Genomic DNA, 22,670 nt, shown 5'->3' with positions numbered 1-22,670 from the left:
TTTAATGTTTTCGGACGTGATTCTAAAACTCATTTTATTGCATCTTCAACGATATACAGTAGTCAATTTAAGTTAAAAACTTCCTTAACCGATTGTCATCTTCTCAAATCTTCTCAAACCAGCTTGCAATCTCACCCACATTACGATCAACACACTCTGGTTGATCGTAGTGCTGAAAGTGTGAGACATCATTATCCCAAATAAGCTTCTTGTTCTTGGTAGGGATGGAGTCGAAATGTCGCTTTGCTGCGGCACCGTTCATACAGTTATCTCCATGAATGACAAGGGCGGGCTTGTCTAACTTTGCAACTCCCTCAACAGTACTGTAGGAAAAGTGGTCCAAATCACTCATCACGGCGTAACGGTTCTCGAAACCCTTAAGTGTCCATGGACCATACCAAGACCAGACAACAGGACCTGGCAGTCCAGCGGTAGATCCCGTGTCAGGGTCAGCGACCTTTGCGTCAACCAGCGGCTGATATGTAACCTCCCCAGTCTTCTCGTAAAGGTCTCGGGCTTTCTTGGCTCGTTCAAGACGGGCTTTGAGAAGAGCCTCGCCTTGCTCCGGTGTAGGCATTTTCATAGTTGCAATATCAGCTCCTGGCTGCCAATCCACACAGCCAGCGCAGATCATGTAGATGTCGGTTTCGTGATCACGAAAGTAGCCAGTGACCGAAGCCACTCCCTTGACTCGATCATCATAAGATGCAATGTCGAGGCACTCTGGGCCGCCTTGGCATACACCGACGAGGAAGAGTCTTGATTTATCCACATCGCCTCGCCCAGCAAGATAATCGAGTCCTGCAACGGCATCCTCGTTCTTCATCTTGGGGTTCTCAAGTCGGCGCGGCATTCCGGAACTCTCACCCACAGTGCGAGGGTCAAAGATAAGAGCTGCGTAGCCCTCATCAGCCAGTCGAGTCGCATACTGAAGTGGCGCTTGCTCCTTGATAAAAGAGTAGGGCCCGATAATGACGATTCCGGGAGGGTTGGAAATGTTTGTGGGGCGGTAGAGCACACCAGCGATATCTTCGCCATGGGACCGATAAGTCACCTTCTCGGTAGTGTATTTGCCATGTGCGACCATTTTGGCTTGTGACAGATGAGATCAAATACGAAGGTAGAATATAGATCAGATATACTTTTTTAAAGGCTGCAGATAGATCGAATGACTTGTATTGATGATTTTGAGAAACGACAGGCACTGAGTAAACACTCTTATATACTGAATTCTTGATATTTATTTCTTAGTAGGTAAAACAAGAAGCTGAAAGTAAAGCTATCTTTTCGGCTTTAAAAAGCGCCACTTAACCTAAATTTCCTCTCCCTTATGGGCTTGGGGTTGAATGTGATGTCACTTTCGGCGATGAAGCCCACATATTTCGGGAACGACGATCCTGTGGAGACCCCGTTGAATGGAATTTGAACTTTATTGCAGACGTGATAATCCAGCATTACGAAAATGTTTGACTTCTGGGGACAATAGAGTGGAGTATGTGGTTCATATACTAATGGAATCAGTCAATTAGTTGCATCCGATCATTACATATCATTGCGACGATAAGTTTCGGTTACGAGTTTCGGAGATGGCTTTCGGCGATGACTTTTCGGTGATGGCTTTCGGCGATAGCGTTTGATAACATCCCACGCTGAAGCGCTTCCCCTTCTCTATGTCCAGCCGCCATTGACTAATGCCGGTCTATGTGGCCAACCTCTTGTTCTGATGGCCAACCCTTGGCTTGCGTGATCCGCTTAAAGTTGACCCCGTCAACTGTTTGACTATCTTGGCAAATGAATGGCACTGTGTGGAAGATTTGGGCAGGGATGGTTTTCATGTCTTTGTATCTCTCAAGTATCTTGAATAGGCGCTGGACGATTTACGTGGTACCGCATCGCTGATCTTGGCCAATCACCAGTACCTCCCTTTCCAGACATGTTAGTATGAGCGACATGATATCACCTTCCATAACGCTTCTTTCTTTAAATATTTCTATCAGCTTGTTACGCTGCTTTATTAAACCTCTATTGATAGAGTGAGTGGAAATTGTCTTGTTAATACATCGGCCGAGATGTTAGAGTACTTGTCTCGAGACTCTTGGAAGGGGTGATCCCTCGATGTCCCTTTTCCATAAATGTAAAAAGGAGACTGATAATGCAGTCAAGAGACCATTTATTACTCTTCTCACTCATTGTTTTACCTCTGTCCTCAGTTTCTTTTGGTAGATATGCGTTGCGGCTGCGAAGCTTGCCGGTGACCATCGACGAAGCCCATCGCAGCCTTTATAATCCTTTGTCGTGTGACTGTGTCGTTTTCTACTGCTCCATAAATTTACCGAGGTCCATATCTGTCATTGGTATGAGTAGAATAAACGTTGGCGGATGCCCCTCGCTCTCAATTGTGCCGAAAGATTTGACAATAGTGTCGTGGGTCCACCTGCTATTGACGATTTTCCTGAGTTGTCACTCTTTCTGGAAGCTTTCCTCCGCAGTATCTATTATGAATTCTTTCCGAGCAATGACTTCCGGTTCTCCAATGGGCTGATTGAAGTCACGAACCTTGGTCAAGTGACCCTCAGCAACTTCAACCTTGAATACAACGCCGTATGCGCCCCGTCCGATATTCTGCCCTGACAACCAAGGAAGCGTTCCCTGGTCGTCGTTACGAATTTCGGCAATTCCAGGGCCACCGACCACGATATTGCAAAAAGGTAGGGGTTTTCTTGAGGCCACTTCCGCGCTTCTTCGGCTAGGACAAGCTTTTGGATGAAGGCTTTGGCCGCCCTGACTGAGCATTCAGCGCACATGAGACCGCCAAAAAGTGAAGAAGCTTCTTCTCTTCAGCCATGTCTATAAAATGTTGCTCGCCAACGTAGGCTAGAATGACATCTTCAGACATAAGGCTGCTGTAGACGCGTCGCAATCTGTCACGCGACAGGACACCTTTGATCATTGTTATCGTTGCGAACTCGTCTTTGCTTCTTGCATTCTTGAATCGGTTTGTGACTTCTATCCCTGTATCGCAACACAAGTGGCTATAATTGGTAGAGGTCATAGCATTCGTGTAATACCATTAAAGTCTGTATTTCTAAGACGGTAAATGTGTGGACAAAGATGAAGATGGGATGAAACTAGGCTGCCTCTTCTGGGGTGCCATTGTCTTTGAAGGTGATTTTACTATACAAGAGGAGTAGGTTCAAATTTAGATGATGCGGAACAAATATTTTGCACAGATATTTCTATGAGGTCCTATGTTAAAAAGACCGCACAACTTTTGTTTGATACTATTGAAGACATTGGTTAGGTTACAATTGTCATGAAAGAGAAAAAGTAGAATGGACTGCGTTTCTCGTCTTCCCATCATAGTTACAGGGTAGGCATTGAAATTATATGGTGAAGGCATATTCGCCGAATTATTCTCGGACCCAGATTTAGGTACGACAAACCACTCAGAAAGTTCGCCGATATGTTATCCTAGATGCCTAGGGTAAGTTTTCTACAGGCAAATGCCTCATTTAAGATAAGAGACCAGGTAATTTCGCCAATCCCACTGCTCAAAGTTCTTTCTTAGCGTGAACCCATTGCTAGCATGAACCTGGTATACTCTCACTGCCATGGTTCTAGGTGCTGCTATACTCTTTCAGTGTAATTGAGCGACGATCACGTGCGGGGGTCTTGAAGCTATAAACTTGTAAGCCCCGATGTAATGCGCTTTTCTTCTGGACTTTCTTTCGTCTTCATTCAATTGGCTCTCTTGTCGTGTCAATTTTACCAAGAGTCATGATCGGCTACGCTGCATTGGCCTTCACCTGGCTGGCCTGCCCAGCAACAGCCAGCTATGCCTTCTACGTCGGCAAGAACCTCACCCAAGACGGCAGCGTCATAGTCGGTGGCACCGGAGAGGAAGTTTCCAGCCATTGGCTTCAACTCTTCCCAGCTCAAGACCACCAACCTAATTCGACAATAACTGTCGGCGTCACTAAAGATGCTACCTTCCCTGGAGAGCTCATTCAGATTCCCCAAGTTAACCACACATTCCGATACATGAGTATGGAGTACTCCGACTTTGAGGGCTTCCCTGCGCCATTGACCAATGGTGGTCTGAATGAGAAGGGCGTTACTGTCCGCGATGTTTGGGCCGACAATCGTGATGAGCTTCTTGAGATGACCCCCAATCCTCAGCGCGGTGTCCAGTACAGTGATTTCGCACGAATTGTCATGGAGAGAGCCAGCAATGCTCGCGAGGGAGTTGAGATTATCAGCGATTTGATGGCCAAATACGGCGAAGCTACGTATGGTGGAAACTCTCATCTCATCGCCGACAAGGACGAGGGATGGGTTGTTTGGGAAATGGCTGGTGGTCAAAAACTATGGGCTGCCCAGCGTCTTGGACCAAACGATGTCAAGGTCCTTTACCCCGGCTACATCGAAGACTTTCCCACCGATTTCAAGGATAACCCTGACTATGCTGGCTCTGACAACATTGTATCATTTGCCGTTGAGCAAGGCTGGTGGAACAAGACTTCAGGCAAGCCATTCAACATCTTCGACGCCTATGGTCCTCAAGATCCTCGCTACAAGGCTCGTGATGGAGGATACAAGTTCATGTCTCAGGCAGCTTTGGAGAACGCTACTCTTGAAATGGTTCCCTTGACAGAGGCCAAAATGATGCAGAGAGTTCGCGACCCTCGAATTGCTGATGACGAGGCTGGATACGGTCAAGTCGTCAGCCTTCATGATGGGATTGACCGAGATATGTTGCGAATCTGGAATGCCCCAGCCACTTCTGTTGCAGCACCATTTGTCCCTTGGTGGCTCGGAGTCCAATCAGTTCCACCTGAGTTCGGTGAACACCGTTACCTGACAACCGGAGCATCCAGCAGCTTCCTCAACCCTGATTATCAGTTACAAGAAGCCTCCGAGTTCGCTGGCCGGATCTTCAAGCGAGTTCTATACTACATGTGTTCAGAACCCAACAAGTACCACCCAATTGTCACAGATATGTTTGAGCAGTTTGAGAGTGCATCTCGCGCTCAACTTGAGGGCTGGGTTGAAAAGACGGCCTTGACTATGATTCAGCAGGGTGAGAGAAAGGCGGCACAGAGTCTGTTGACCTACTACTCTCATACTCGTGCTGCCGAGGCCCTCGAGATTGGGCACAACCTTAACAATGCTATGGATGGGTATATCAAATTGACTGGTAAATGGCGTTGGCCCAAGGGAGATCAGATTAATGACAGTGGTGAAGGAAACGAGACTGTTAACTGTCTTGTTGGATTTGACCCTGATAAGCCTAGGTACTTGCAGGAAAACTGAAAGTCAACGCAAATGTATGTAAGATAGTTTAATAAAAACAAAAATAGGGCGATGCAGTTATGATGAAAGACAATCCGACAACTCGATACATTTCGTAGTGTGCGCCAGCTTTCACTTGAGGCATTGCTAGCTGGCAAAGTGGACCTGACTTGACTGCTTAATATTTCCACTGCCTCTCAGAAGACCCGCAACGAACTCGCATGAACTGGTGGAGAGAAATTGGAGACACCAAAATAATGGAGAAGAGACGTGAAATATGTTTGTTCGGCTATGGGGAGACCGGGAATAGTATCATTAGGTCAATTATCGGGATGCGCCTCGGATTATCTAAACCCCGCATGTTTAGTAATAACTGCGGCAATCATTTCCGAAACCCGGCTTCTCAACTCCGACAAACCAGACGACAGCAATATGTAAACATTGATTCTCAACTCATGTACATCGACCCGCCCACTTCACCATGTCCAAACGAAGCTGGTCAGAAGCTGAGAATGGAGAACAGCAATTTCCTCCCATGATCTCGAGAAAGGTCAAGGCCTGTACAGCGTGTCGGAGACAAAAAGTGAGATGAAAAGCAGGGCGAAATAATGCTGTGATACTGACTGTTCGACAGATCAAATGTTTAATCGACGATAATGGTCCGCCTTGCCGGCGATGCGCGGAAAAAGGCTTGTGTTGTGTTTTGGGGAAGAGTCTACAGACTATTCTGGATGAAAAGTCACAGTATGTCTTTCACCGCCTGGCAAAAACATCACTTACATGGTACCAGGTTATCCCAAGATGTGGCACAAGACCTTGAGCAGATGCATGACTTTTTAAAGCAGGTTGCTGGAAAGCTGGACCTGGAACTACCGCCTCTACGTTCATCCATCATTACAGCAGCAGAAGGGCCAAAAGACGAATCACCAGCTCAATCAAATAAAGGCCACCACATCCCATCTCGCGACAACTCACCGAAACCCATGCCAGAGGATGACGATTTGCCGTATGCTCCTATTCATTCGCTCTACACTCTTACAAAACTGCGTGCTCTCCGATCTCCAGATGATATCGACTCACAGCAAAACCAAGGCAACGACGATATAATAACGAGACGTCTGGTATCATTACCTGACGCAGAAAGACTTTTTGACTTCTACAAGAAACGCTTGGATCCTTACATCTACCTTATCGGCTGTCCATATAAATCGATGCAAGTGTTGCGACAGAAGAGTCAGTTTCTCCTGGTGGCGATTCTCACAGTCGCCGCGCTTCATGATCAAACTGCCGATCATCTGTATCCGATTTGTAGCTCCGAGTTCAGAAGATTATTCCAAACGTCAATATTTGAAAGACGACTGAGCAGAGACTATCTACGGGCGTTGTGTATTGGTTGTTATTGGCTAAGCGATCTATCATGGATGTTATCAGGTCACGCAATACGAAGAGCAGCAGAATTCGACCTTCACAACAGTTACGACAGGGCTATCGAAAAGGCTAGTACAGAGGATGCCGAGTGTGCGAGAATCTGGTATATCCTTTGCGTTTGTGATCAACAGCTCGCAACACAATACGGCCGACCGTCTATAGTCCAAGAAGACGCTTCCACACAAGGAGCGATAGACTTTCTCCGATCTGCTGTTTCGAATGACGAAGACAGGAGGTTGCTTAGTCAAGCTACTGTGGTCAGTATTTTGAGGAGTGTAAGAGAGCTTTTCAGCTCAAATAAGGGCAAACCGATTCCGAGGTTGCATTTGAACCATATATCGCATTTCAGGCTACAACTTGATCAGTGGTTTGCGTTTTGGACAGATCAAGTTCAAGGTACGTCACGAAATTTATCACTTAGAAGATCGTGTCTAACAACATGCAGAACAGTGGCCTGGTATTGGTGGTTTCCCACGCAAGGGAGTCGTTCTACACTACAACTTTGCCCAACTCTATCTATACTCACACGTCTTCCGCGGGATATCGAAAGACGACCATATCCCGCACTACTTTCTTGACTGTGCTCTCAACGGTATAACGGCAGCCACAACAATCATCGACAAGTTCCTCCACGATCCAGATATCACGCTTGGCATAGTCGGCATGCCATCATATGTTCATTCCATGACAGCGTTCGCCTCCATGTTTCTTACAAAAGTAGCTATCAAGTACCAAGACCTTATAGCAAAAGAGAAAGTATATGATTTGATCACTGGTTTGGTACAACAGTTTCGATCACAACCTGCTGGAAAGTGGCATTTGGCAGGTCTCATGGCTAGCGGGTTGGAAAGGATGGCGCAAACGTTGAAACCAGATGTCCTGATGGACATGGGGCTGCCGTTGGGTGTTGGGATGGACCAGAGCGTTGATACGGGAATATCGGGGGTCGATAATTTCTTTCCTGATTTGCCAGGTGATTTCTTCTTTAACTACGACATGAGTTTTGAGATGCCAGCGACATAGCCTGATCAATTTAATGGACATATCTAAGATTGAGGATGCGAGAAAAGATTCTCTAAAATGACACATGATACCGCGTTTCCTCAAGTTAATTCACCAATACCCTGATACGGAAGAAAACCATGATGCAAATTGAACGTGTTTTTAAGACTATATACTATGATCATATGTATTAGTAGACCAACTTTACAGCTCCTCATGCCCCTTGACCTCCCAAGCACGTTGAGCTCTAAACTGTTCAGGGAACCACTTGGGAGTCTTTCCAGTAGTCATCATATCAACAAGCGCCTCAGCACTGCGATAAGCCCAAGCCATACCGTGACCGTTCATACAAACAATAGCCCAGAGTCCATCCTCAGCAGGAACTTCACCCACCAAGGGAAACTCATCAGGCGTCTCGCAAACAATACCCACCCAGTCCTGGATAACAGTCGTGGACTCGCCCCAGTTCTTGTAGCCGTACACTGTACGTGCTGCGCCATGAAGGACAAGCGCGATTTGGTCGTTGATGGAAGTATCATCGGAAATCCATCGCTCTCGCGTAGGAGACATTTGAGTTGAACCGCCGATAACAACACTTCCTGCGTCCTTGGAACCTGGTGGACGAGCAGCGATGTAGACGTTACCGCTGTGAAGATCACCCAAGCTGTTGCTTCGTTCAAAGACCGTGTTGTTTGAAGTATCGGCCTCGGGTGTAACAGCAGCAACTTGGTTTCGGACAGGCATTGTGAAGTTTGTGCTTGCGATGCCTGGATGCAGAGCATTTGTGAAGCCGTTTGTTGCTAGCACAACATTCTTGCTCTTAACGGTACCTCTGTTTGTCTTGACTTCCCATTTGGCTCCATCCTTGCTCTTGCCAAGTTGGTTGAGGTTGAGAGCCATAGTGTTGGTTTGCAGGTTAAGGCCCTTGTCGAGACTGTACTCTAGCATGGCACAGACGGTAAGGTATGGGTTCTGGGTGTGTGCCTTGAAGGTCACAGCGCCAACAATTTCGGGCCATTTCCAGTAATCACGAGCGTCTTGACCCTTCATGATAGTTCTTTTATTCTTAGGAACATCATTTGGTCGCTTCTCTTCCAATTTGTGCTGGAACTCGATGTTCTTGACTGCCGTTTCGAAAGAGTCCTTTGTCCAGTAAAGACTGGCGGTCTCAACATCTGTAAAGTCGCTTGAGACATTATGTGCTTTCACAAACTCGCGGACATCATCGACGCAGTCCTGTTCCATGTTGCTGAGCCTAAGGGCGTCATCCTCGCCGTATTCTTCCACCCAGGCCTTTACACCGTTGTAGTTGCCAGCCTTGCAATGACCACCGTTACGACCAGATGCACCTGATGCTGCGGTACGGGCCTCAAGCATAAGAATTGATAGATCAGGATCGCGATCTAGCAGCTTGTGGGCTGTAGCAGCACCTGAGATGCCTGAGCCGATGATGACATAGTCAAAGACCTCAGATATCGGTAGGTCCTTGGTTGTGCGGTGGTTGGCGATGCGGTGAGGAGGATCTTGCCAGTAAGGCTTTGTAGCATTTGGAAGAGGAAGACCGGGAATTTTGAGCTGAGGTTCATCTAAGTCTTCACTTCTTGCGATGTGAGGTCTAGGTGCGACAGCCAGAGAATGAACTCCGGACACCAGAGTGAGACTAAGTGCTAACGACAAGGACCTCATGATGAACCTGGTAATACCGAGCAAGCTGAGAGAGAATAAGCTGGATAAGAAATGAGAAGATACAGGAAACTGTCGATCTTTATACCACCGACGTCGGAACGATTTGCCGGCCGCAGTTTTGGGGCCGTAGTGTAGATGGAGATGGTTTATCGGCCAACATTGAGTTCCTCTGAATTGACTCCGCTGAGGTAGACTCGATCAGGAAGGAGTTTATGCGATCAGCACAGAAGAGAGGCCACTATTATCGTGCGGGGTTGACGCTATCATCCCGGGCTAGTATAGTACTGCGGAGGCGACTGGGGTTGGAGATAGTGAAGGTTCAGTCTACAAGGAAACAAAAATAAATTGACTAAAAGCCTGGTCTAACGGGCATAAATTGACTAACTTATTTAGTCTCTTTTGCTTTTGAAAGCAAGGATAACCCCCAATTTGTTGATTGATCTTGTTCGTCAGTATCCGACACTGCCTTCACGGATCGAGGTGCCTGTTCCAAGGGCATACGCTGATGTAGGTACTGTTCGTCTGCTTGCAGTTCATCCATACGTAGTCGTACTTGATCCTCTACCCAGCAATCGATTGCGATACTGTGTTGGATTGGAAACCAAGCATCATGATCGGGAAGGAATTTCGGCCACTCAGTTGCACCACTGATGCCGGCGACGACACTGAGAAGCCAGGCAACATCTAGCATAACCCGGCACTTCCGGGCATCCTCTCTTGACATTTTGATACGGGCGAGTTGGCCAGATATCAGTGGTATACCCGTTGCGGATATGTCCTGCCCAGGTTCGATTTGGTGATGATCCTCGAAATGCCGAATTTCGTTGACCAATTTGTCGAAATCATTTCCATCTCCTTCAAGAGTCACCTCTTTAGGCTTGTTCTTGTTGCGGTATAACCAATTAAGTTGGATTGTGATGATACAATTCGTATCATCTTCGACACATCGGTCAATACTAAGGCATTTCAGCCCTAAGTATCGATGGTCCAGATACCACTGGAGCTGTCTGTCAAGACTGATCATGTTCCAACATTTATCTGTGGTTCCCAGGCTATGGAGGTCAGCAAAAAGAGGGTCGTAATTATCATCAATGCCTTCATCGAGGAAGATTGGGACGGCATGAATGACCTTTCTTGTTAACTCCATGTTCTCTTTGGTATCATTCCACGCCCGCGGAATGATATGTGTTACTACCACATCCTTGGCGCTATGCGTGAACACGCATTTGTTGTGGTCACGTTGTCGACAAAGTTCGATCTGGAGCTCGCCATCAGTCTGAGACCAAGAAGCGCCTGGATCCTGAATGCGTGACTGGGTTGTCCTTAGGGATTCCTTGTTCGCATCAGAGCTTGATACAGTTGTCTTGTAGGGTTGGGACTGGATCTTTTTGATCTTCCATCTTGTTCCCAATCGTCTTTTTGCTGTTGAAATATAAGACATGGGAATGCTGTGCTTCTGAAGAAGGTCTTGAGACTCGTCAGTACAAAATATTTGACATATGGAATTGTTAACTAACATCGTTTTACCAAACACTCTAACGGTTTCATCTTATCTATTAAAATCTGCCATGGTTTGCGGTATGCATAGTACCTAAAGTGCTCAGTGTTGTTCATTGGCATTATCATTATAGCAGCCAAATGAACTGAAGTCGGCTTATAACCTGGCCAGTCTTCGACAAGTCGTTTCCCAATCGCGATGGCATATTTGTGACGGCATTCTACCTCGTCGGGAGGTATGATTGGCGTGGGCTTGATATAGTCGGGTGCAGATTCGACTGAAACCTTGGCGGCATCTCCACGAGGAGAGTCCTCGGGGAGATTGGGCGAACTAGGACGCGACTCACTCATCTTGAACGTTGGGCAGGCTAACGGGGACCGTGTATGATACGATGAGCGCAAATGGCGCAAAAGAAAAAGTTGAAGAAGATAATTGGGCCGTAGGTTAATCTCTCACGACGTCTGTCAGCTTCGTCGTCGGGGTTTCCTGTCGTCGTGTGATAACGTGGAATTTCCAGTGAGGCCTCAGGTTGGGCTCTCTCGTAAGCGCCGTGTAAAAAGGTATACAGACCTTCGTCCATCTTGTATGTTGTAGATTATAGGGGCGAAAGTTGGGAGATCAAGTTATGTTGTCTACGCAGGACTCTTGGTTTATTTATACTTGTGCCTTGATCTTTTAAACTCTGTGGCATCGTGAAATGGCCGCACATCTAGGCAAATAAAATAATTTAATGTCAACATTTCACTTTAGGCAAAGAAAACATAAACTTCATCTGGTGATCATCGACTGGGTAGCAGAAAAATAGCCTTCAAGTCTCAAGGTATAAAAATAAGTAGTCTAAAGGCTATAGCCTAAGGGGCATAAAGTGACCCACTAATTTCATCTCTTATGCTTCCAGCAGTCAATTTTTCTGTAGGGACTCACTGCGATTCACGAGATCACGTGCTCTCGTGTTATGTCCCACGTAACTCCTCTATTCTCCCACCTTTCGCTACCTATGTTGCATCCACCTTTACCAACACGCGGGAGATGCAGGACCTCCTCATAAAAGCAAACCCTGACTATGAAAGCCCTATAACACTCCTACCTGCCGATGAAGTTGAACAGCGTCGTGGTTTTGCCATCATGATACAAGAAAAACTCAAGAAAGCAGAACCCAGTGAAAGTTAAGCTGACTTCAATTCATCTGGCTGCCTTGTTGACGATGCCTAAGACGGTTATTGAGAATATTGCGTGGCCACATCAAACGCCCGTTGCAGTGGCCCACGACCTTCTAACGCAAGTAAGAGAAAAAGAAACGAAACTGAGATTAAACGAACCAGCAATAAAGGTATAATTTTATCACAGAGAACTAGCCGAGCTTTAGACCTAAACACAGGGTTTTTGCTGACCACGAAACACGGCACCCCCTCTCCATTATCACCATCGTCGCTGTTGGGATCCGGCAAAACCATTCGCTTATCTAGAGTAATCACGCATTCACCCTTGTCGATCTTGTTGAAAGCTTCCAGATTGTCCCAGCGCTTAGGAATGGTCGGCGAAGAAGCCAGGCCTGCGTCGAGACCCCTCCTCTGACAGGGTGAGTGAGAGATAGATCCAAGAATTCGAAGGTACTATAATCTTTCCCGTTTCCACACTTGCCAGTTTTGGTTTCATTAAGATTTTTTTAATTCCCTTTTCGCCATGGCAGTCCGGAATATAACAGTCTTCCATACCCATGCATGGATTTGGTTCTGGGACGCAGCATGTAGAGTTACCTCATCTAGATGTAGTCGGTAGGTGAAGTCTAGACGTGTCTTGTAATGTCTCAGCAGTGAAACTTCAATGTAGACGAGCTTAGTAAAGTCGATGAGTCTTGCGTTCCTGAGGGTACACGATTCGGGACCGGCCCGGAGGCAGCTTCTGCAGGTTTTTGTTCTTTTTCGTCATTGTTGATGAAAGTTACGACGAGCCAAGAACGAATCGAGGCCCGACGTGAGAAAGGAGGGACCAAAAATGTCTCGATAGCGCTCGTGTAAAGCCCCTTAGTCGTCTAGCTCCAGTTTGCGAGAATAAATTGGCAAGTAAACCGGGTGAATGGGATACCGTCGGAGGGAGGTAGATTTCCTGGAGTAGCTCATGTCATTCTCCCAAACCTGGGGACCAAAAACCATAACCAGTACTGCATGAACCAAAAACATAGCCGTCTGGGAGGGCTGGTCGGCCAAATTCTTCTCGTCAATGACGACTTGGTTGTTGTAGACACGAATGAAGTGGGGCTGAGGACAGTGGTCATCTTCTGTATCGAACTCTGTGGAGTCTTTCTCGACAGAGACTAGCATCGTGACAGGTTTATCAAGTTTGTGCCCCATGGAATCGCAAGGAGGATGGTAGGCAACACGTAAGATGTCGATGGCGTTCCATTCGATGTTTTCCAAGCATCCGGTAATATCTTGTCGAAGAGGTCCTGTGGGCTCAAGCCGGTGATGGGTACATGAAGTGTAGGTACGGAGTACTCGTTATTATCATCCTAGAAGTCATCCTCGTCGTTAATAAATGTATACCTTTTTACTCTGGGCACAGTAGGCGGCCAGGTGTGCAAAGGCAATATATCCTAGCCTGCAAGGATCTGCGACAAGATCGATAGGTTGGCTTTGATTCTTTGGCAGGTAGAATATCGCCTTGAGACGGAGAGTATCCCAGGGTGCGAGGAGTAAGACTAAGGGCGGGGGTGGAGGATAGAAGAATGCGAAGGACTATTGGGGGGAGGAGGAGGAGGGGGGCGAGGGCGAGGGGGAAGGCAAGAGCAAGGGGGAGAGGGACGGGGGCGCCGGAAGGGAGGTGGAGGTTAGGAAGTTAAAGACGAAGTGCTTGGTCATCTACCCAACGATTTATGGTAGCCCAGTGCTGAATCTCCTCCCAATACTCATGGTCGGGTAGGAGGTTCGGCCATTGAGCCGCACCGCTACTAGCTGCAACAATATCCAAAGCCCAGGCAAGGTCCAACATGGCCTTGCACTTTTCAGCATCCTCAGTTGACATTTCAACACGGGCGGGCTTCTTTTCCATTTCTCTGATCTGTCGTATTCCATTGATCATCTTGTCGAAATCGTTCCCCTCTCCCTCAAGAGTCACCTTCTGTTTAGGCTTCTCGTTGTTGCGGTACAGCCAACACGGTTGGATGATAACAACAGCTCTGGTATCATCGTCGGCGAAAGGGTGCTCAATACCGACACACTCAAGCCCCATTCGCATTTGCTCTAAATTCTTGCAAAGCAACTGGTTGATATAAAACATATTCCAACATTTATCCATAGTACCCAGGTTCTTCCCATCAGTGAATAGGCTATAGCACTTGGACAGGGTATCGTTATCCATAAATGCTTGGGCGGCAGGGACGACGGTACTAGTCAACAGCATGTTCTCTTCGGTATCGTTCCAGCTTCGTGGAATGATATGGGCGACATCGTTGACGATTGTCGGAAGGAAAATACATTTGTATCCGTCGCGTTGTCGGCAAAGGTCCATTTGTTTCTGACGACGGCAGTCAGGGGTAAAACGAGAGGTGTCCGGATCCGAGACTTGTCCGTGAGGTTGGGATTTCTCCAGAACATCTTGTGACTGTTAGTAAGGACAACCTAACAATGGCCTCAACGCCCAAAGACTTGAAAAGAAAGAAAAGGAAAGCTGACTTACATCTCTTCACCAAAGAGGCTATCAAGTTTAACCTTTCAAGTAGGTCCCGTACGACGGGCTGTAGGTGTGAAAGATACCCATAACGTTGAAGGTTGTATAAAGGCGTTGTCATTATTGCAACCAAGTGAACGGATGTCAGCGTGAAATTCGGGAAAACACCAACAAGTCGTTCCTCAATTTTTATAGCATAACAGCGACGATCTTCGATAAGTCGTTGCGCAACTTTTATAGCATCATTGCGACGCACGTCCATCTCGGACTCAGTGGGCTGCAATACACTCATCGTGAAAGCTGGGCGGCTGGCGTGGTGTTTCAATCGCTGATTCAAAACAAAGGAAGATAGCAGTAAAGAATCAGAGAAACAAAGAAGAGAGGATTTGCGGTTCAGTGGATGGAGAAAGATCAAGTCTGTGACTGAGAAGAATGGTAGAAGGTGTAAGGTAAGGAAGATGGAAAGAAGAGAAAAGGAAAAATGAAGGAATTGTGAAATCTAGTTTCCTGCTGCCTAAGTTTTTAGATGCAAAGGTAAATATCATATTAAAGTTGGTTTAAACAGAATGAAAACAATCTGGTTTGTTAGATTGCCAAACAAGCTTCCAGGAATTTTGCAATAAACATCACTGTAAAGCAAGCACATCCACAACCTCAAATCTTATCTCTTGGTCATTCTGATAAGATCCTAGAGACTGACTCGCCACTCAGCCCTCCCTCGTAGGTTAACTCTATACCCCATAAACTCAAGCTTCTCGGCCCTCCTTTCACTCCCCTCCCCACCCTCTATAAAGGTTAATTAATGGTTAGAGGATTAATCCCAATATACAGAGGAAGAGGATATCTAGCAACAGCACGTATTCCTAACGCAACCATCCCTGCTTGCATCCGAGCCTCTGATGCCTATTTGAACATGCACAGTTCACCGAAGTACCACGGGATGTGACTCACTGTGCTTTAGAGAGGTAACACAACAGTTGTTCCCACTTTGGTCCCCACATACCTACCTAGGTACACAACAAGAGATGATATCCGTAAGTGAATCAATGATTCTGAGATCAGACTTCTTAGGGTAGTTATGCTCACGGCCTCAAAATAGCCAACGCTTTCTAATATTCACGGCACAACATCAACCAGACTTCAAAGATGGCGAAAATAGCAATCAAAGCCAATTAAACTAAACTAATCCTCTAAAAACAAAAGCAACTGTATTGTCATTCACTGAACGTGGATCCAATGCCGTGTCTGATGTTACGGTGAATCAGCTTTGCAATGTCTCGGGGGTGCCAAGGTCAGCTGCTCCAGACAGCAGGTCTACCTCGCGAAGTTGTTCATATCGTTGGGCCTGATCTTGGACCCAATTTTCCACTGAGGCCTGCTGCTCAATCTCCTCCCAGTCGTCATGATCGGGGAGAAGATCTGGCGATTCAGCGGAGCCATTCATCGCGGCAACAACGCTAAGGCCCCAAGACAGTTGCAGCATAGCCTGGCATTTCTCCGCGTCTTCAGACGACATTGTGACGCGGACATAGTGTCCTGAAATGACTGGCACGTAGTTGTTAGCACGTACAGTAGTATACAGGCCCTCGTCTGGTTCAATGCGTGCTGGAAATCCTTGGTCTTCAAATTGTCGCAAGCCATCGATCATCTTGTCCAAGTCGTTTGCATCTCCTAGACAAGTGACGATCTTCTTGGGATTGATCTTGGTCCTATTCAGCCAATGGATTTGGATAAGGACATCTGCCTTATCATCGGTGTCGTTGTGACGTTCGATGCCGAGGCACTTAAACGCTATGGAGCCGTGGTCAAAGTACCAATGATGTTGCTTGTTTAAGTAAAGCATGTTCCAAATCTTATCGGTCGAAAGGGAACTGCGCTCGTCCGCGAATATCATTTGGTACTTGGAAAAAAGCTGGTGATCCATAAACACTTGGGCAGTAGGAATTACCAACTTCGTCATGTCCACATTCCCCTGGTTCTTGTTCCAGCTGTGTGGGATGATATGTGCTACATCTCCCTCGGCAGTCTGCAGGAACAAACAACGATACTGATCACGAGCACGACATAACTCCTTTTGGGTCAGACCTGGGTAACGACTTTTTCGAGATGATGCCGTATGTAACTGGGGTCTTTTTTGGTTGGTCGCCGGGCCGATCTCTTTTTCGAATTTCCTCACAAGGTCTTGAAACTGTTAGCAAGAATGACTCGATATTGGACTTGGGGTATTAGAAAAACCAATCGCTGAGCATAAGGGATGAAATCATAAGATCAATATAGGAATCTTAGGCCATGGTTCTTAGTCTATCTGTATTCATAGCTAAGAACTTAGGAGAGGTAGGATTGAAAACCAAGTATCCCATTACGTAACAGAAAAAGAAAGTAAACTTACACCTCTTTACTAAATTGGATACCAATCTCAATCTAGCAGCTAGCTCGTGCACGGAAAGATTTTGAGGTGAAAGGTAGCCACCACGCTCAAGGTTTATCAACGGTGTAATCATTATGGCTGCCAGGTGGACTGAAGTGAGCTCGAAATCTGGAAGGCTCGTAGTAAGTCGATTTTCGATCCGTGATGCATAATCACGACGCAGCTCCACTTCGTCCACGGGAAGAATGCTTTTTGGTTCAGAATACTGTGACTTTGCCTGAAGGCTCTTCACAGCATCCAGAATGGCCGACTGATCTTTCCATTCGAAGTTGCTGTTTAGGAAGTTCTCTAGTAACCCTCGCGTCATGTTGGGGACGTGATTCAGAGACAAAAGCAGAAGAATTACAATAGTGATTCAGTAAACAAAAGTGATAGAAGCAGTGATTCAGAAGGTAGAGTGATAGAAGTAGTGATTCAGAAAGGTGGTGGAAGATGAAAGGTGAGGAAGATGAAAAGAAGAGACAGCTATGATTCACTAAACTTTATCTGGGTACACAAAAACAAAATTCGAGCAAAACAGTGATTAGGGACCTATTTACCAGACATTTGGCTTGTCTACATCAGGCATCCACGAAGGTTATTGTCCTCTGTCACCCAATAAGAAGCATATTCACAAGCCAGAGAAAGTGAGGCCCGCTCATTTGGCCAACAAAACTATAAGATTATTCGCTACTTGACAAATAACTTATGTTTCCCTCTTGAGATTAACTCTATATCCCACAAGCTCAAGCTTCTCGACCCTCCTTTCACTTCCCTCCCCACTCTCTGTAAACACAAAATGCTCATGTGACAAAAGCTGGTACACAATCCGATCCAATGAAGCCCACGTGTTGCAACTACCCTGAGGCCAGACAAACAAGGCATCTGAAGCGGCTACGTCCTCTTCTGTGCCTGACGTAAACATCATCCGCCATGACGTCTCGGTGCCACTCTTGAGACTTGTGGGATACAAACGGAATCGAACAAGTCCCTCAGGTGTGGGGAATTCCGGCGGGATAGCAAAGCTGCCATACGTGCCCGCGATATCAATACCTCGGACTGTCCAGTTTGTAATACTGAAACCAGGCTCGTCATCAACAGACAATGTCAAGGATGAGTTGGTCTTGGCGTCGGAGTATGTACCCCCGTACTTCTCCTCTGCTTCATCTTTACCAGCTTGTTCAATAGCAGGAAGAAGTTCCTTGACAATGTTTGAGAACCAGATTTGGAGCTCTGCACCGCCAACTTCACCTGGACCTGCATCCAGGAGGCTGATAGTCAAGTTATAGTCAGGAATCAATACCATGAGGGAGTGATAGGTAGTGATATCTCCAGCCTTGGTGTAAAACTCAATAAGGCGGCCGTCTTTGGTAACGTTATTGGAGCGGAAGATTTCCCATGGCTCACCGAGGAGAATACCTGTTGATGAAGTGCTTGTCGCTGGCTTCATCCATTTTCTGGTTTGTGCAGGACTAAGTAGCTCGTAGCGCAAGATTGCATCTCCAAAGGCCATGATGTCGTTCAGAGAAGAATAGTAAACTCCAGCACTGGGACAAATTAGTGACTGATATCCAGTCTGGGGATAAAAACTTACGGGTTTCCATAACCAAGAGTCGCGTTCCACTACTCGTCACCGGGCGGAATGAATCCCAACGAATCATCAGGTGTTTCCTCAAACGTGTGCTCCATACCAACAGGATCCCAGATGTGTTTCTTGATGTACTCTCCAGAGGGCATGCCGCTAACCTTTTCGATAATCCATCCCATTAAAGCAAACCCGATGTTTGAGTAAACTGGATTTGCTTCAAATGCGGCGTAAACAGGAGGTCTCTCGCCGAAACGGTCAAAGAAGTCTACAAACATTAGTTAATTGTTGGTGACAAATATTGATGACATACCTTTCTTGGTGCATGGAGGAAGACCAAGAAGTCCCGAACAGTTGAGATTCTTGGAGACATCAGCAGGAGGGAAGCCGAGCTGTGTCCAATCTCCATAAGGTTGGACGTCAGCAAGCACTAGCAATGTCAGTACAAGTCGATTATTCATGCAACAAATAAACTGACAATCAGCTGGTATACCAGCAAGATGCGAAGCCAAAGACCCAACAGTAATCTCATCCCAATCCACAGCCCAAACAGCATCCTTCTTCCTCGCATCTTTGTTCAAAGCTCTAAGCTCAGGCAGATACTTGGTAACACGATCATCAAAGTTGACCTTGTGTAGTCTCAACAGCGCAAGGACAGGAAAAACCTTTGACAAACTCGCCATACGGAAGACAGTATCAGAGTCTACCTCGTCAACCCCACGAGGATCGACATTGGGAGGTGTACTAGCGAACTCAAACATGTAGTCATCTTCGTTGGCAGATTTGATAGCAACTGCAACAGAAGAGTTTACGAGATCGGATGTTGCAGAGTCAAAGAGGTCTTGGATGTTTTGTATGGCGGATTTGACGGAGGGGTGAGTGCTGGGATGAAGGGGAGGTGGAAGGACTGGGCCGAGAGGTGGACAGTGACCACCTCTGGCAGCGAGGGATGTTCCAAGGAACAAAGAAAAATAGAGATAATTCCGAAGAGTCTTCATCTTGATCTGACAACTTGACTGGCTACTCAGCTAACATTCTAAACAAGCCGAGGAATATTCCAAACTCTTATAGCTTTCAACACCGGCCCCTCGGAACTCAATTACCCCGTAAAAACCGAATATCAAACCGATGATATAATTTCCTGCTTACTTCCACACACTTCAAGTCATGAGGAACACCCTCGTAAGCTTATGGCTTGCGATGAAATCACATATCCAGAGCAAAAGCACCGGATTGAGACAGATTTCGTAAGATCCGTGACTTATTGTCTTGAACTAATGCAAGCCTCATGTGAATCACTCTTAGTCGAGCTAGATATTCCTTGGAAGAGGCTGAGCGTTTGAGACATTTTGTCTGTGGGATTTTTGTTATTTCCGTTGGGGGATGTAAGCTTAAATTGAGGGCCGTGAGGCTTGGAACTGTACGCATACTATCGCGCAATGGCCAAAGGCTACTTCGAAGCGAGCTGATGGGTGGCTGACTGTTGCAGTAGTTTCCTGCTTGTTTCCGTGCCGTCCGACGGCTCAGAGAACTACTCGGAATGCGATCATCATCTATCATCTTGGCAATAATGTCAGCTGTGCGGTTTGATGATGACTTTGCTGACCACCTTTCCTGCCGAACAAAAATCCCAGGAACCCGTCCCGGTGAGTATTGCGATTGGAGATGATGATACTTGACAGAGTCTGCTTTGTAATGGTATCTCGGTGAGACGTGGGATGTCAGCTGGAGTATCGTCATCTAGGTAGACCGATACTCGTTACAATTTTGATGATGCTATCCGAGAATAACGATGACGCCATATCTTGAGAGTATGAATTGACAATACTGATTGACATTGACGGCTAACAAATCATCTTAAACAAATGGTATCATTAAATCATAACGCTAAAACACAAACGCATATCTATCACGGCCAGTAAACATCAACAGTCTCGACTGGCGAACCACCCTCAGATGTACCTCCACCAGGAAGATAAATACCTCCCTTGACAGCAACAGCCTGTCCACCATGTCTAGGCGCAGCCATCTTCCCAACCTCCTCCCATGTCTCAGTCTCGGTATCAAAAACCTCAATCTGATCAAAAATGCCGTCTGAGTCGGGTTCAGTGTTCCCCTCTCCGCCAAGAACGTAGATCTTTTTGCCGACGGTACCTGATGCGACACCGCCGCGGGGTGTGGGCATCTTTGCGTCGCTGGTAGTCCAGCCTTGCTCGAGATTATCAAGGTCAAGGATAAAAACTGTGTCTTTGACGTTTCGTTGACCGCGGATACGACCGCCCAGGATGTAGAATTTGTTGCCGACGACTGAAGAGGTTGCGTGGTCGCGGCCTTCGGGGAGGGTTCGTGCAGCTTCTGGGAGATCAATCCACTTTGAAGTCTTGGTATCGAAAGCTGAGACAAAGTCGACGGTGTCTTGCTCTCCGCCTGGACCAGTGGGTTCCAGTGTTCGCATTCCACCAGCTAGATAAATAATGTTTCCGTAGACACCAATGGCAGCGCTACCTCTTTCTTGCTCGTCTGGAATGGACGCCAATTCGGACCATTCATCGAGATCGGGATTGTAAACCCATGATTCTGGGAATGCTCGCCATGCGCCGTCATCGATATCTGATAGACCGCCTAGCAGGTAAATTTTACCGTTGACGGCAGCGACGTTGGGGTGGTTGACTTTGACGGGCGCTTCTGTAACGTATCGTCGCCATGAATTGGAGCGCGTGTTGTAGAATTGCATAAGCGCTGTAGTTTCGAAACCATCGGCATCGCGATTGGGGACGATCCCACCAATGATAGCCACTGTCTTGTCTAAGAGGGCGACGACGCCATGTTCTTGTCGCGGGGCAATTGGTATCGACTCGAGAGTTTTCCAGGTATTTGCGCCTTGGGGGACAACGCTGGCCAGAGCGCAAGTCGCTAAAGAGAGGAGCGTTACAGGGAAGATCATGTTGAATAGAGTGTGACAATGGGTGGGAGTAAAAGGGAAACAAAAAGAAGGTAACCCAAGAAACTTAAGTAGGAAACAGTTTCAATGGGAGCTTGGCATTAAGTTTATGTCTTCGTCATGGAATTGTGGCTTCTGGTGAATATACCTTGCATCAACTCTTGGCAAACATCATTCTCTCACACTTTTGAAGCACGGAGTGTCTCCAGGTCCAGGAACAGCTTTATTAAGCTCCAAGCCTTTCCCCTGTTTGTCTCCGGTTCTTCCATTTTAGCGCTGTGATCCGGGGTACAGTGACGCGTTAACAATAAGCAAGGGTGGCTTGCTGGAATGAAATTAATAGCCTAATTCCAGGGCGATAGATAACCCTTTGGTTGACCCACGTGTTGATTTGCGCTATATTTTAAAAGGTTATCTCTGTCTTTCAGTATTACACGTGCCGTAATTATTCGATATCTCAACTACAATAATGCAACCTAATTAAATATCTCATTTAATCGTAGCTACTCTCTTATCAATACTGACTCGTAGCCCAATTATTGTTATTTGTAGTTCAATCTGATGCCGAGAAGTTTGGGTTTTACAGTATACGCAACTCTAAAGATCATCTCTACGCACAGATAAATGGAATCAACGCGCAATGCATCAGCCATCTGTCAGAAACTTGATGTCGTCATTGGTAGTCAATTGAGGCTGTGGTATATATAAGTAGCGCTTAAGCCAAGAACGACAGCATACCTGCTTGCGTCAATAGCCAAGCCACGATGACCAAGAGTTAAAAAAATGCAAAAAGATAGTTGACAAGACTGGGATTCGAACCCAGGCCCCTTTCGAGACTGCGAATCGTTACTAGTTCGAATAGAACCTGAACACAGCGCCTTAGACCGCTCGGCCATCTTGCCTTTGATTGGATACTGGAGATGGACGTAAGGAAGCTCTAGGCTGCTGGACTGTCCGCGAGACAGAGAGAAGCAGGCAGTTCATCGCTCCAAACTGTATCTGTATGATATTTGATCTTATCCCAAGTCAGAAGTCTATGTCAATTATACTCCTTGTTATCCGGGGTTATCTTCTTGGCGGAAATGACGAGTTGTTACCCTGAATCTGAAACGTGGAGAGATCCTTGAAAAAAGACAGGATGAAACAGTCCAGGGTATGGAGCCTT

General features: G+C 46.6%; 10 protein-coding genes across 10 annotated transcripts; 2 read left to right on the top strand and 8 right to left on the bottom strand.

Moving 5' to 3' along the window:
• Nucleotides 1-103: 103 nt before the first annotated feature.
• FSST1_000310 (Alpha/Beta hydrolase protein) lies at nucleotides 104-1,087 on the bottom strand (the record flags this gene model as incomplete). The annotated part of the gene is made up of 1 exon (XM_083229160.1): nucleotides 104-1,087. One exon carries the CDS (start codon nucleotides 1,085-1,087, stop codon nucleotides 104-106), a length of 984 nt encoding a protein of 327 aa, XP_083090492.1.
• Nucleotides 1,088-3,777: 2,690 nt separating this feature from the next.
• FSST1_000309 (uncharacterized protein) lies at nucleotides 3,778-5,313 on the top strand (the record flags this gene model as incomplete). The annotated part of the gene is made up of 1 exon (XM_083229148.1): nucleotides 3,778-5,313. The coding sequence occupies one exon, from the start codon at nucleotides 3,778-3,780 to the stop codon at nucleotides 5,311-5,313; it is 1,536 nt and encodes a 511-aa protein (XP_083090491.1).
• Nucleotides 5,314-5,773: 460 nt separating this feature from the next.
• Nucleotides 5,774-7,743, top strand: FSST1_000308 (Zn(II)2Cys6 transcription factor; the record flags this gene model as incomplete). Its single annotated transcript, XM_083229137.1, has 4 exons — nucleotides 5,774-5,875; nucleotides 5,927-6,036; nucleotides 6,083-7,116; nucleotides 7,166-7,743. The coding sequence occupies 4 exons, from the start codon at nucleotides 5,774-5,776 to the stop codon at nucleotides 7,741-7,743; spliced, it is 1,824 nt and encodes a 607-aa protein (XP_083090490.1).
• A 183-nt stretch (nucleotides 7,744-7,926) lies between these two features.
• FSST1_000307 (FAD dependent oxidoreductase-domain-containing protein) lies at nucleotides 7,927-9,408 on the bottom strand (the record flags this gene model as incomplete). The annotated part of the gene is made up of 1 exon (XM_083229126.1): nucleotides 7,927-9,408. One exon carries the CDS (start codon nucleotides 9,406-9,408, stop codon nucleotides 7,927-7,929), a length of 1,482 nt encoding a protein of 493 aa, XP_083090489.1.
• A 385-nt stretch (nucleotides 9,409-9,793) lies between these two features.
• Nucleotides 9,794-11,256, bottom strand: FSST1_000306 (uncharacterized protein; the record flags this gene model as incomplete). The annotated part of the gene is made up of 2 exons (XM_083229115.1): nucleotides 9,794-10,875; nucleotides 10,926-11,256. The coding sequence occupies 2 exons, from the start codon at nucleotides 11,254-11,256 to the stop codon at nucleotides 9,794-9,796; spliced, it is 1,413 nt and encodes a 470-aa protein (XP_083090488.1).
• A 1,674-nt stretch (nucleotides 11,257-12,930) lies between these two features.
• Nucleotides 12,931-13,227, bottom strand: FSST1_000305 (uncharacterized protein; the record flags this gene model as incomplete). Its single annotated transcript, XM_083229104.1, has 1 exon — nucleotides 12,931-13,227. One exon carries the CDS (start codon nucleotides 13,225-13,227, stop codon nucleotides 12,931-12,933), a length of 297 nt encoding a protein of 98 aa, XP_083090487.1.
• Nucleotides 13,228-13,741: 514 nt separating this feature from the next.
• FSST1_000304 (uncharacterized protein) lies at nucleotides 13,742-14,413 on the bottom strand (the record flags this gene model as incomplete). The annotated part of the gene is made up of 1 exon (XM_083229093.1): nucleotides 13,742-14,413. The coding sequence occupies one exon, from the start codon at nucleotides 14,411-14,413 to the stop codon at nucleotides 13,742-13,744; it is 672 nt and encodes a 223-aa protein (XP_083090486.1).
• A 1,420-nt stretch (nucleotides 14,414-15,833) lies between these two features.
• On the bottom strand, nucleotides 15,834-17,307 carry FSST1_000303 (uncharacterized protein; the record flags this gene model as incomplete). The annotated part of the gene is made up of 2 exons (XM_083229082.1): nucleotides 15,834-16,753; nucleotides 16,962-17,307. 2 exons carry the CDS (start codon nucleotides 17,305-17,307, stop codon nucleotides 15,834-15,836), a joined length of 1,266 nt encoding a protein of 421 aa, XP_083090485.1.
• Nucleotides 17,308-17,685: 378 nt separating this feature from the next.
• Nucleotides 17,686-19,562, bottom strand: FSST1_000302 (beta-lactamase/transpeptidase-like protein; the record flags this gene model as incomplete). The annotated part of the gene is made up of 5 exons (XM_083229071.1): nucleotides 17,686-18,526; nucleotides 18,574-18,602; nucleotides 18,675-18,832; nucleotides 18,878-18,994; nucleotides 19,043-19,562. The coding sequence occupies 5 exons, from the start codon at nucleotides 19,560-19,562 to the stop codon at nucleotides 17,686-17,688; spliced, it is 1,665 nt and encodes a 554-aa protein (XP_083090484.1).
• Nucleotides 19,563-20,473: 911 nt separating this feature from the next.
• Nucleotides 20,474-21,508, bottom strand: FSST1_000301 (Kelch repeat-containing protein; the record flags this gene model as incomplete). Its single annotated transcript, XM_083229061.1, has 1 exon — nucleotides 20,474-21,508. One exon carries the CDS (start codon nucleotides 21,506-21,508, stop codon nucleotides 20,474-20,476), a length of 1,035 nt encoding a protein of 344 aa, XP_083090483.1.
• Between the last annotated feature and the right edge of the window lie 1,162 nt (nucleotides 21,509-22,670).

Source organism: Fusarium sambucinum, chromosome IV, assembly GCF_050947815.1.
Source record: "Fusarium sambucinum isolate potato_lamoka chromosome IV, whole genome shotgun sequence".
In the NCBI taxonomy this organism is placed as follows: domain Eukaryota; kingdom Fungi; phylum Ascomycota; class Sordariomycetes; order Hypocreales; family Nectriaceae; genus Fusarium; species Fusarium sambucinum.
This window is presented reverse-complemented; position numbering and strand designations above follow the sequence as displayed.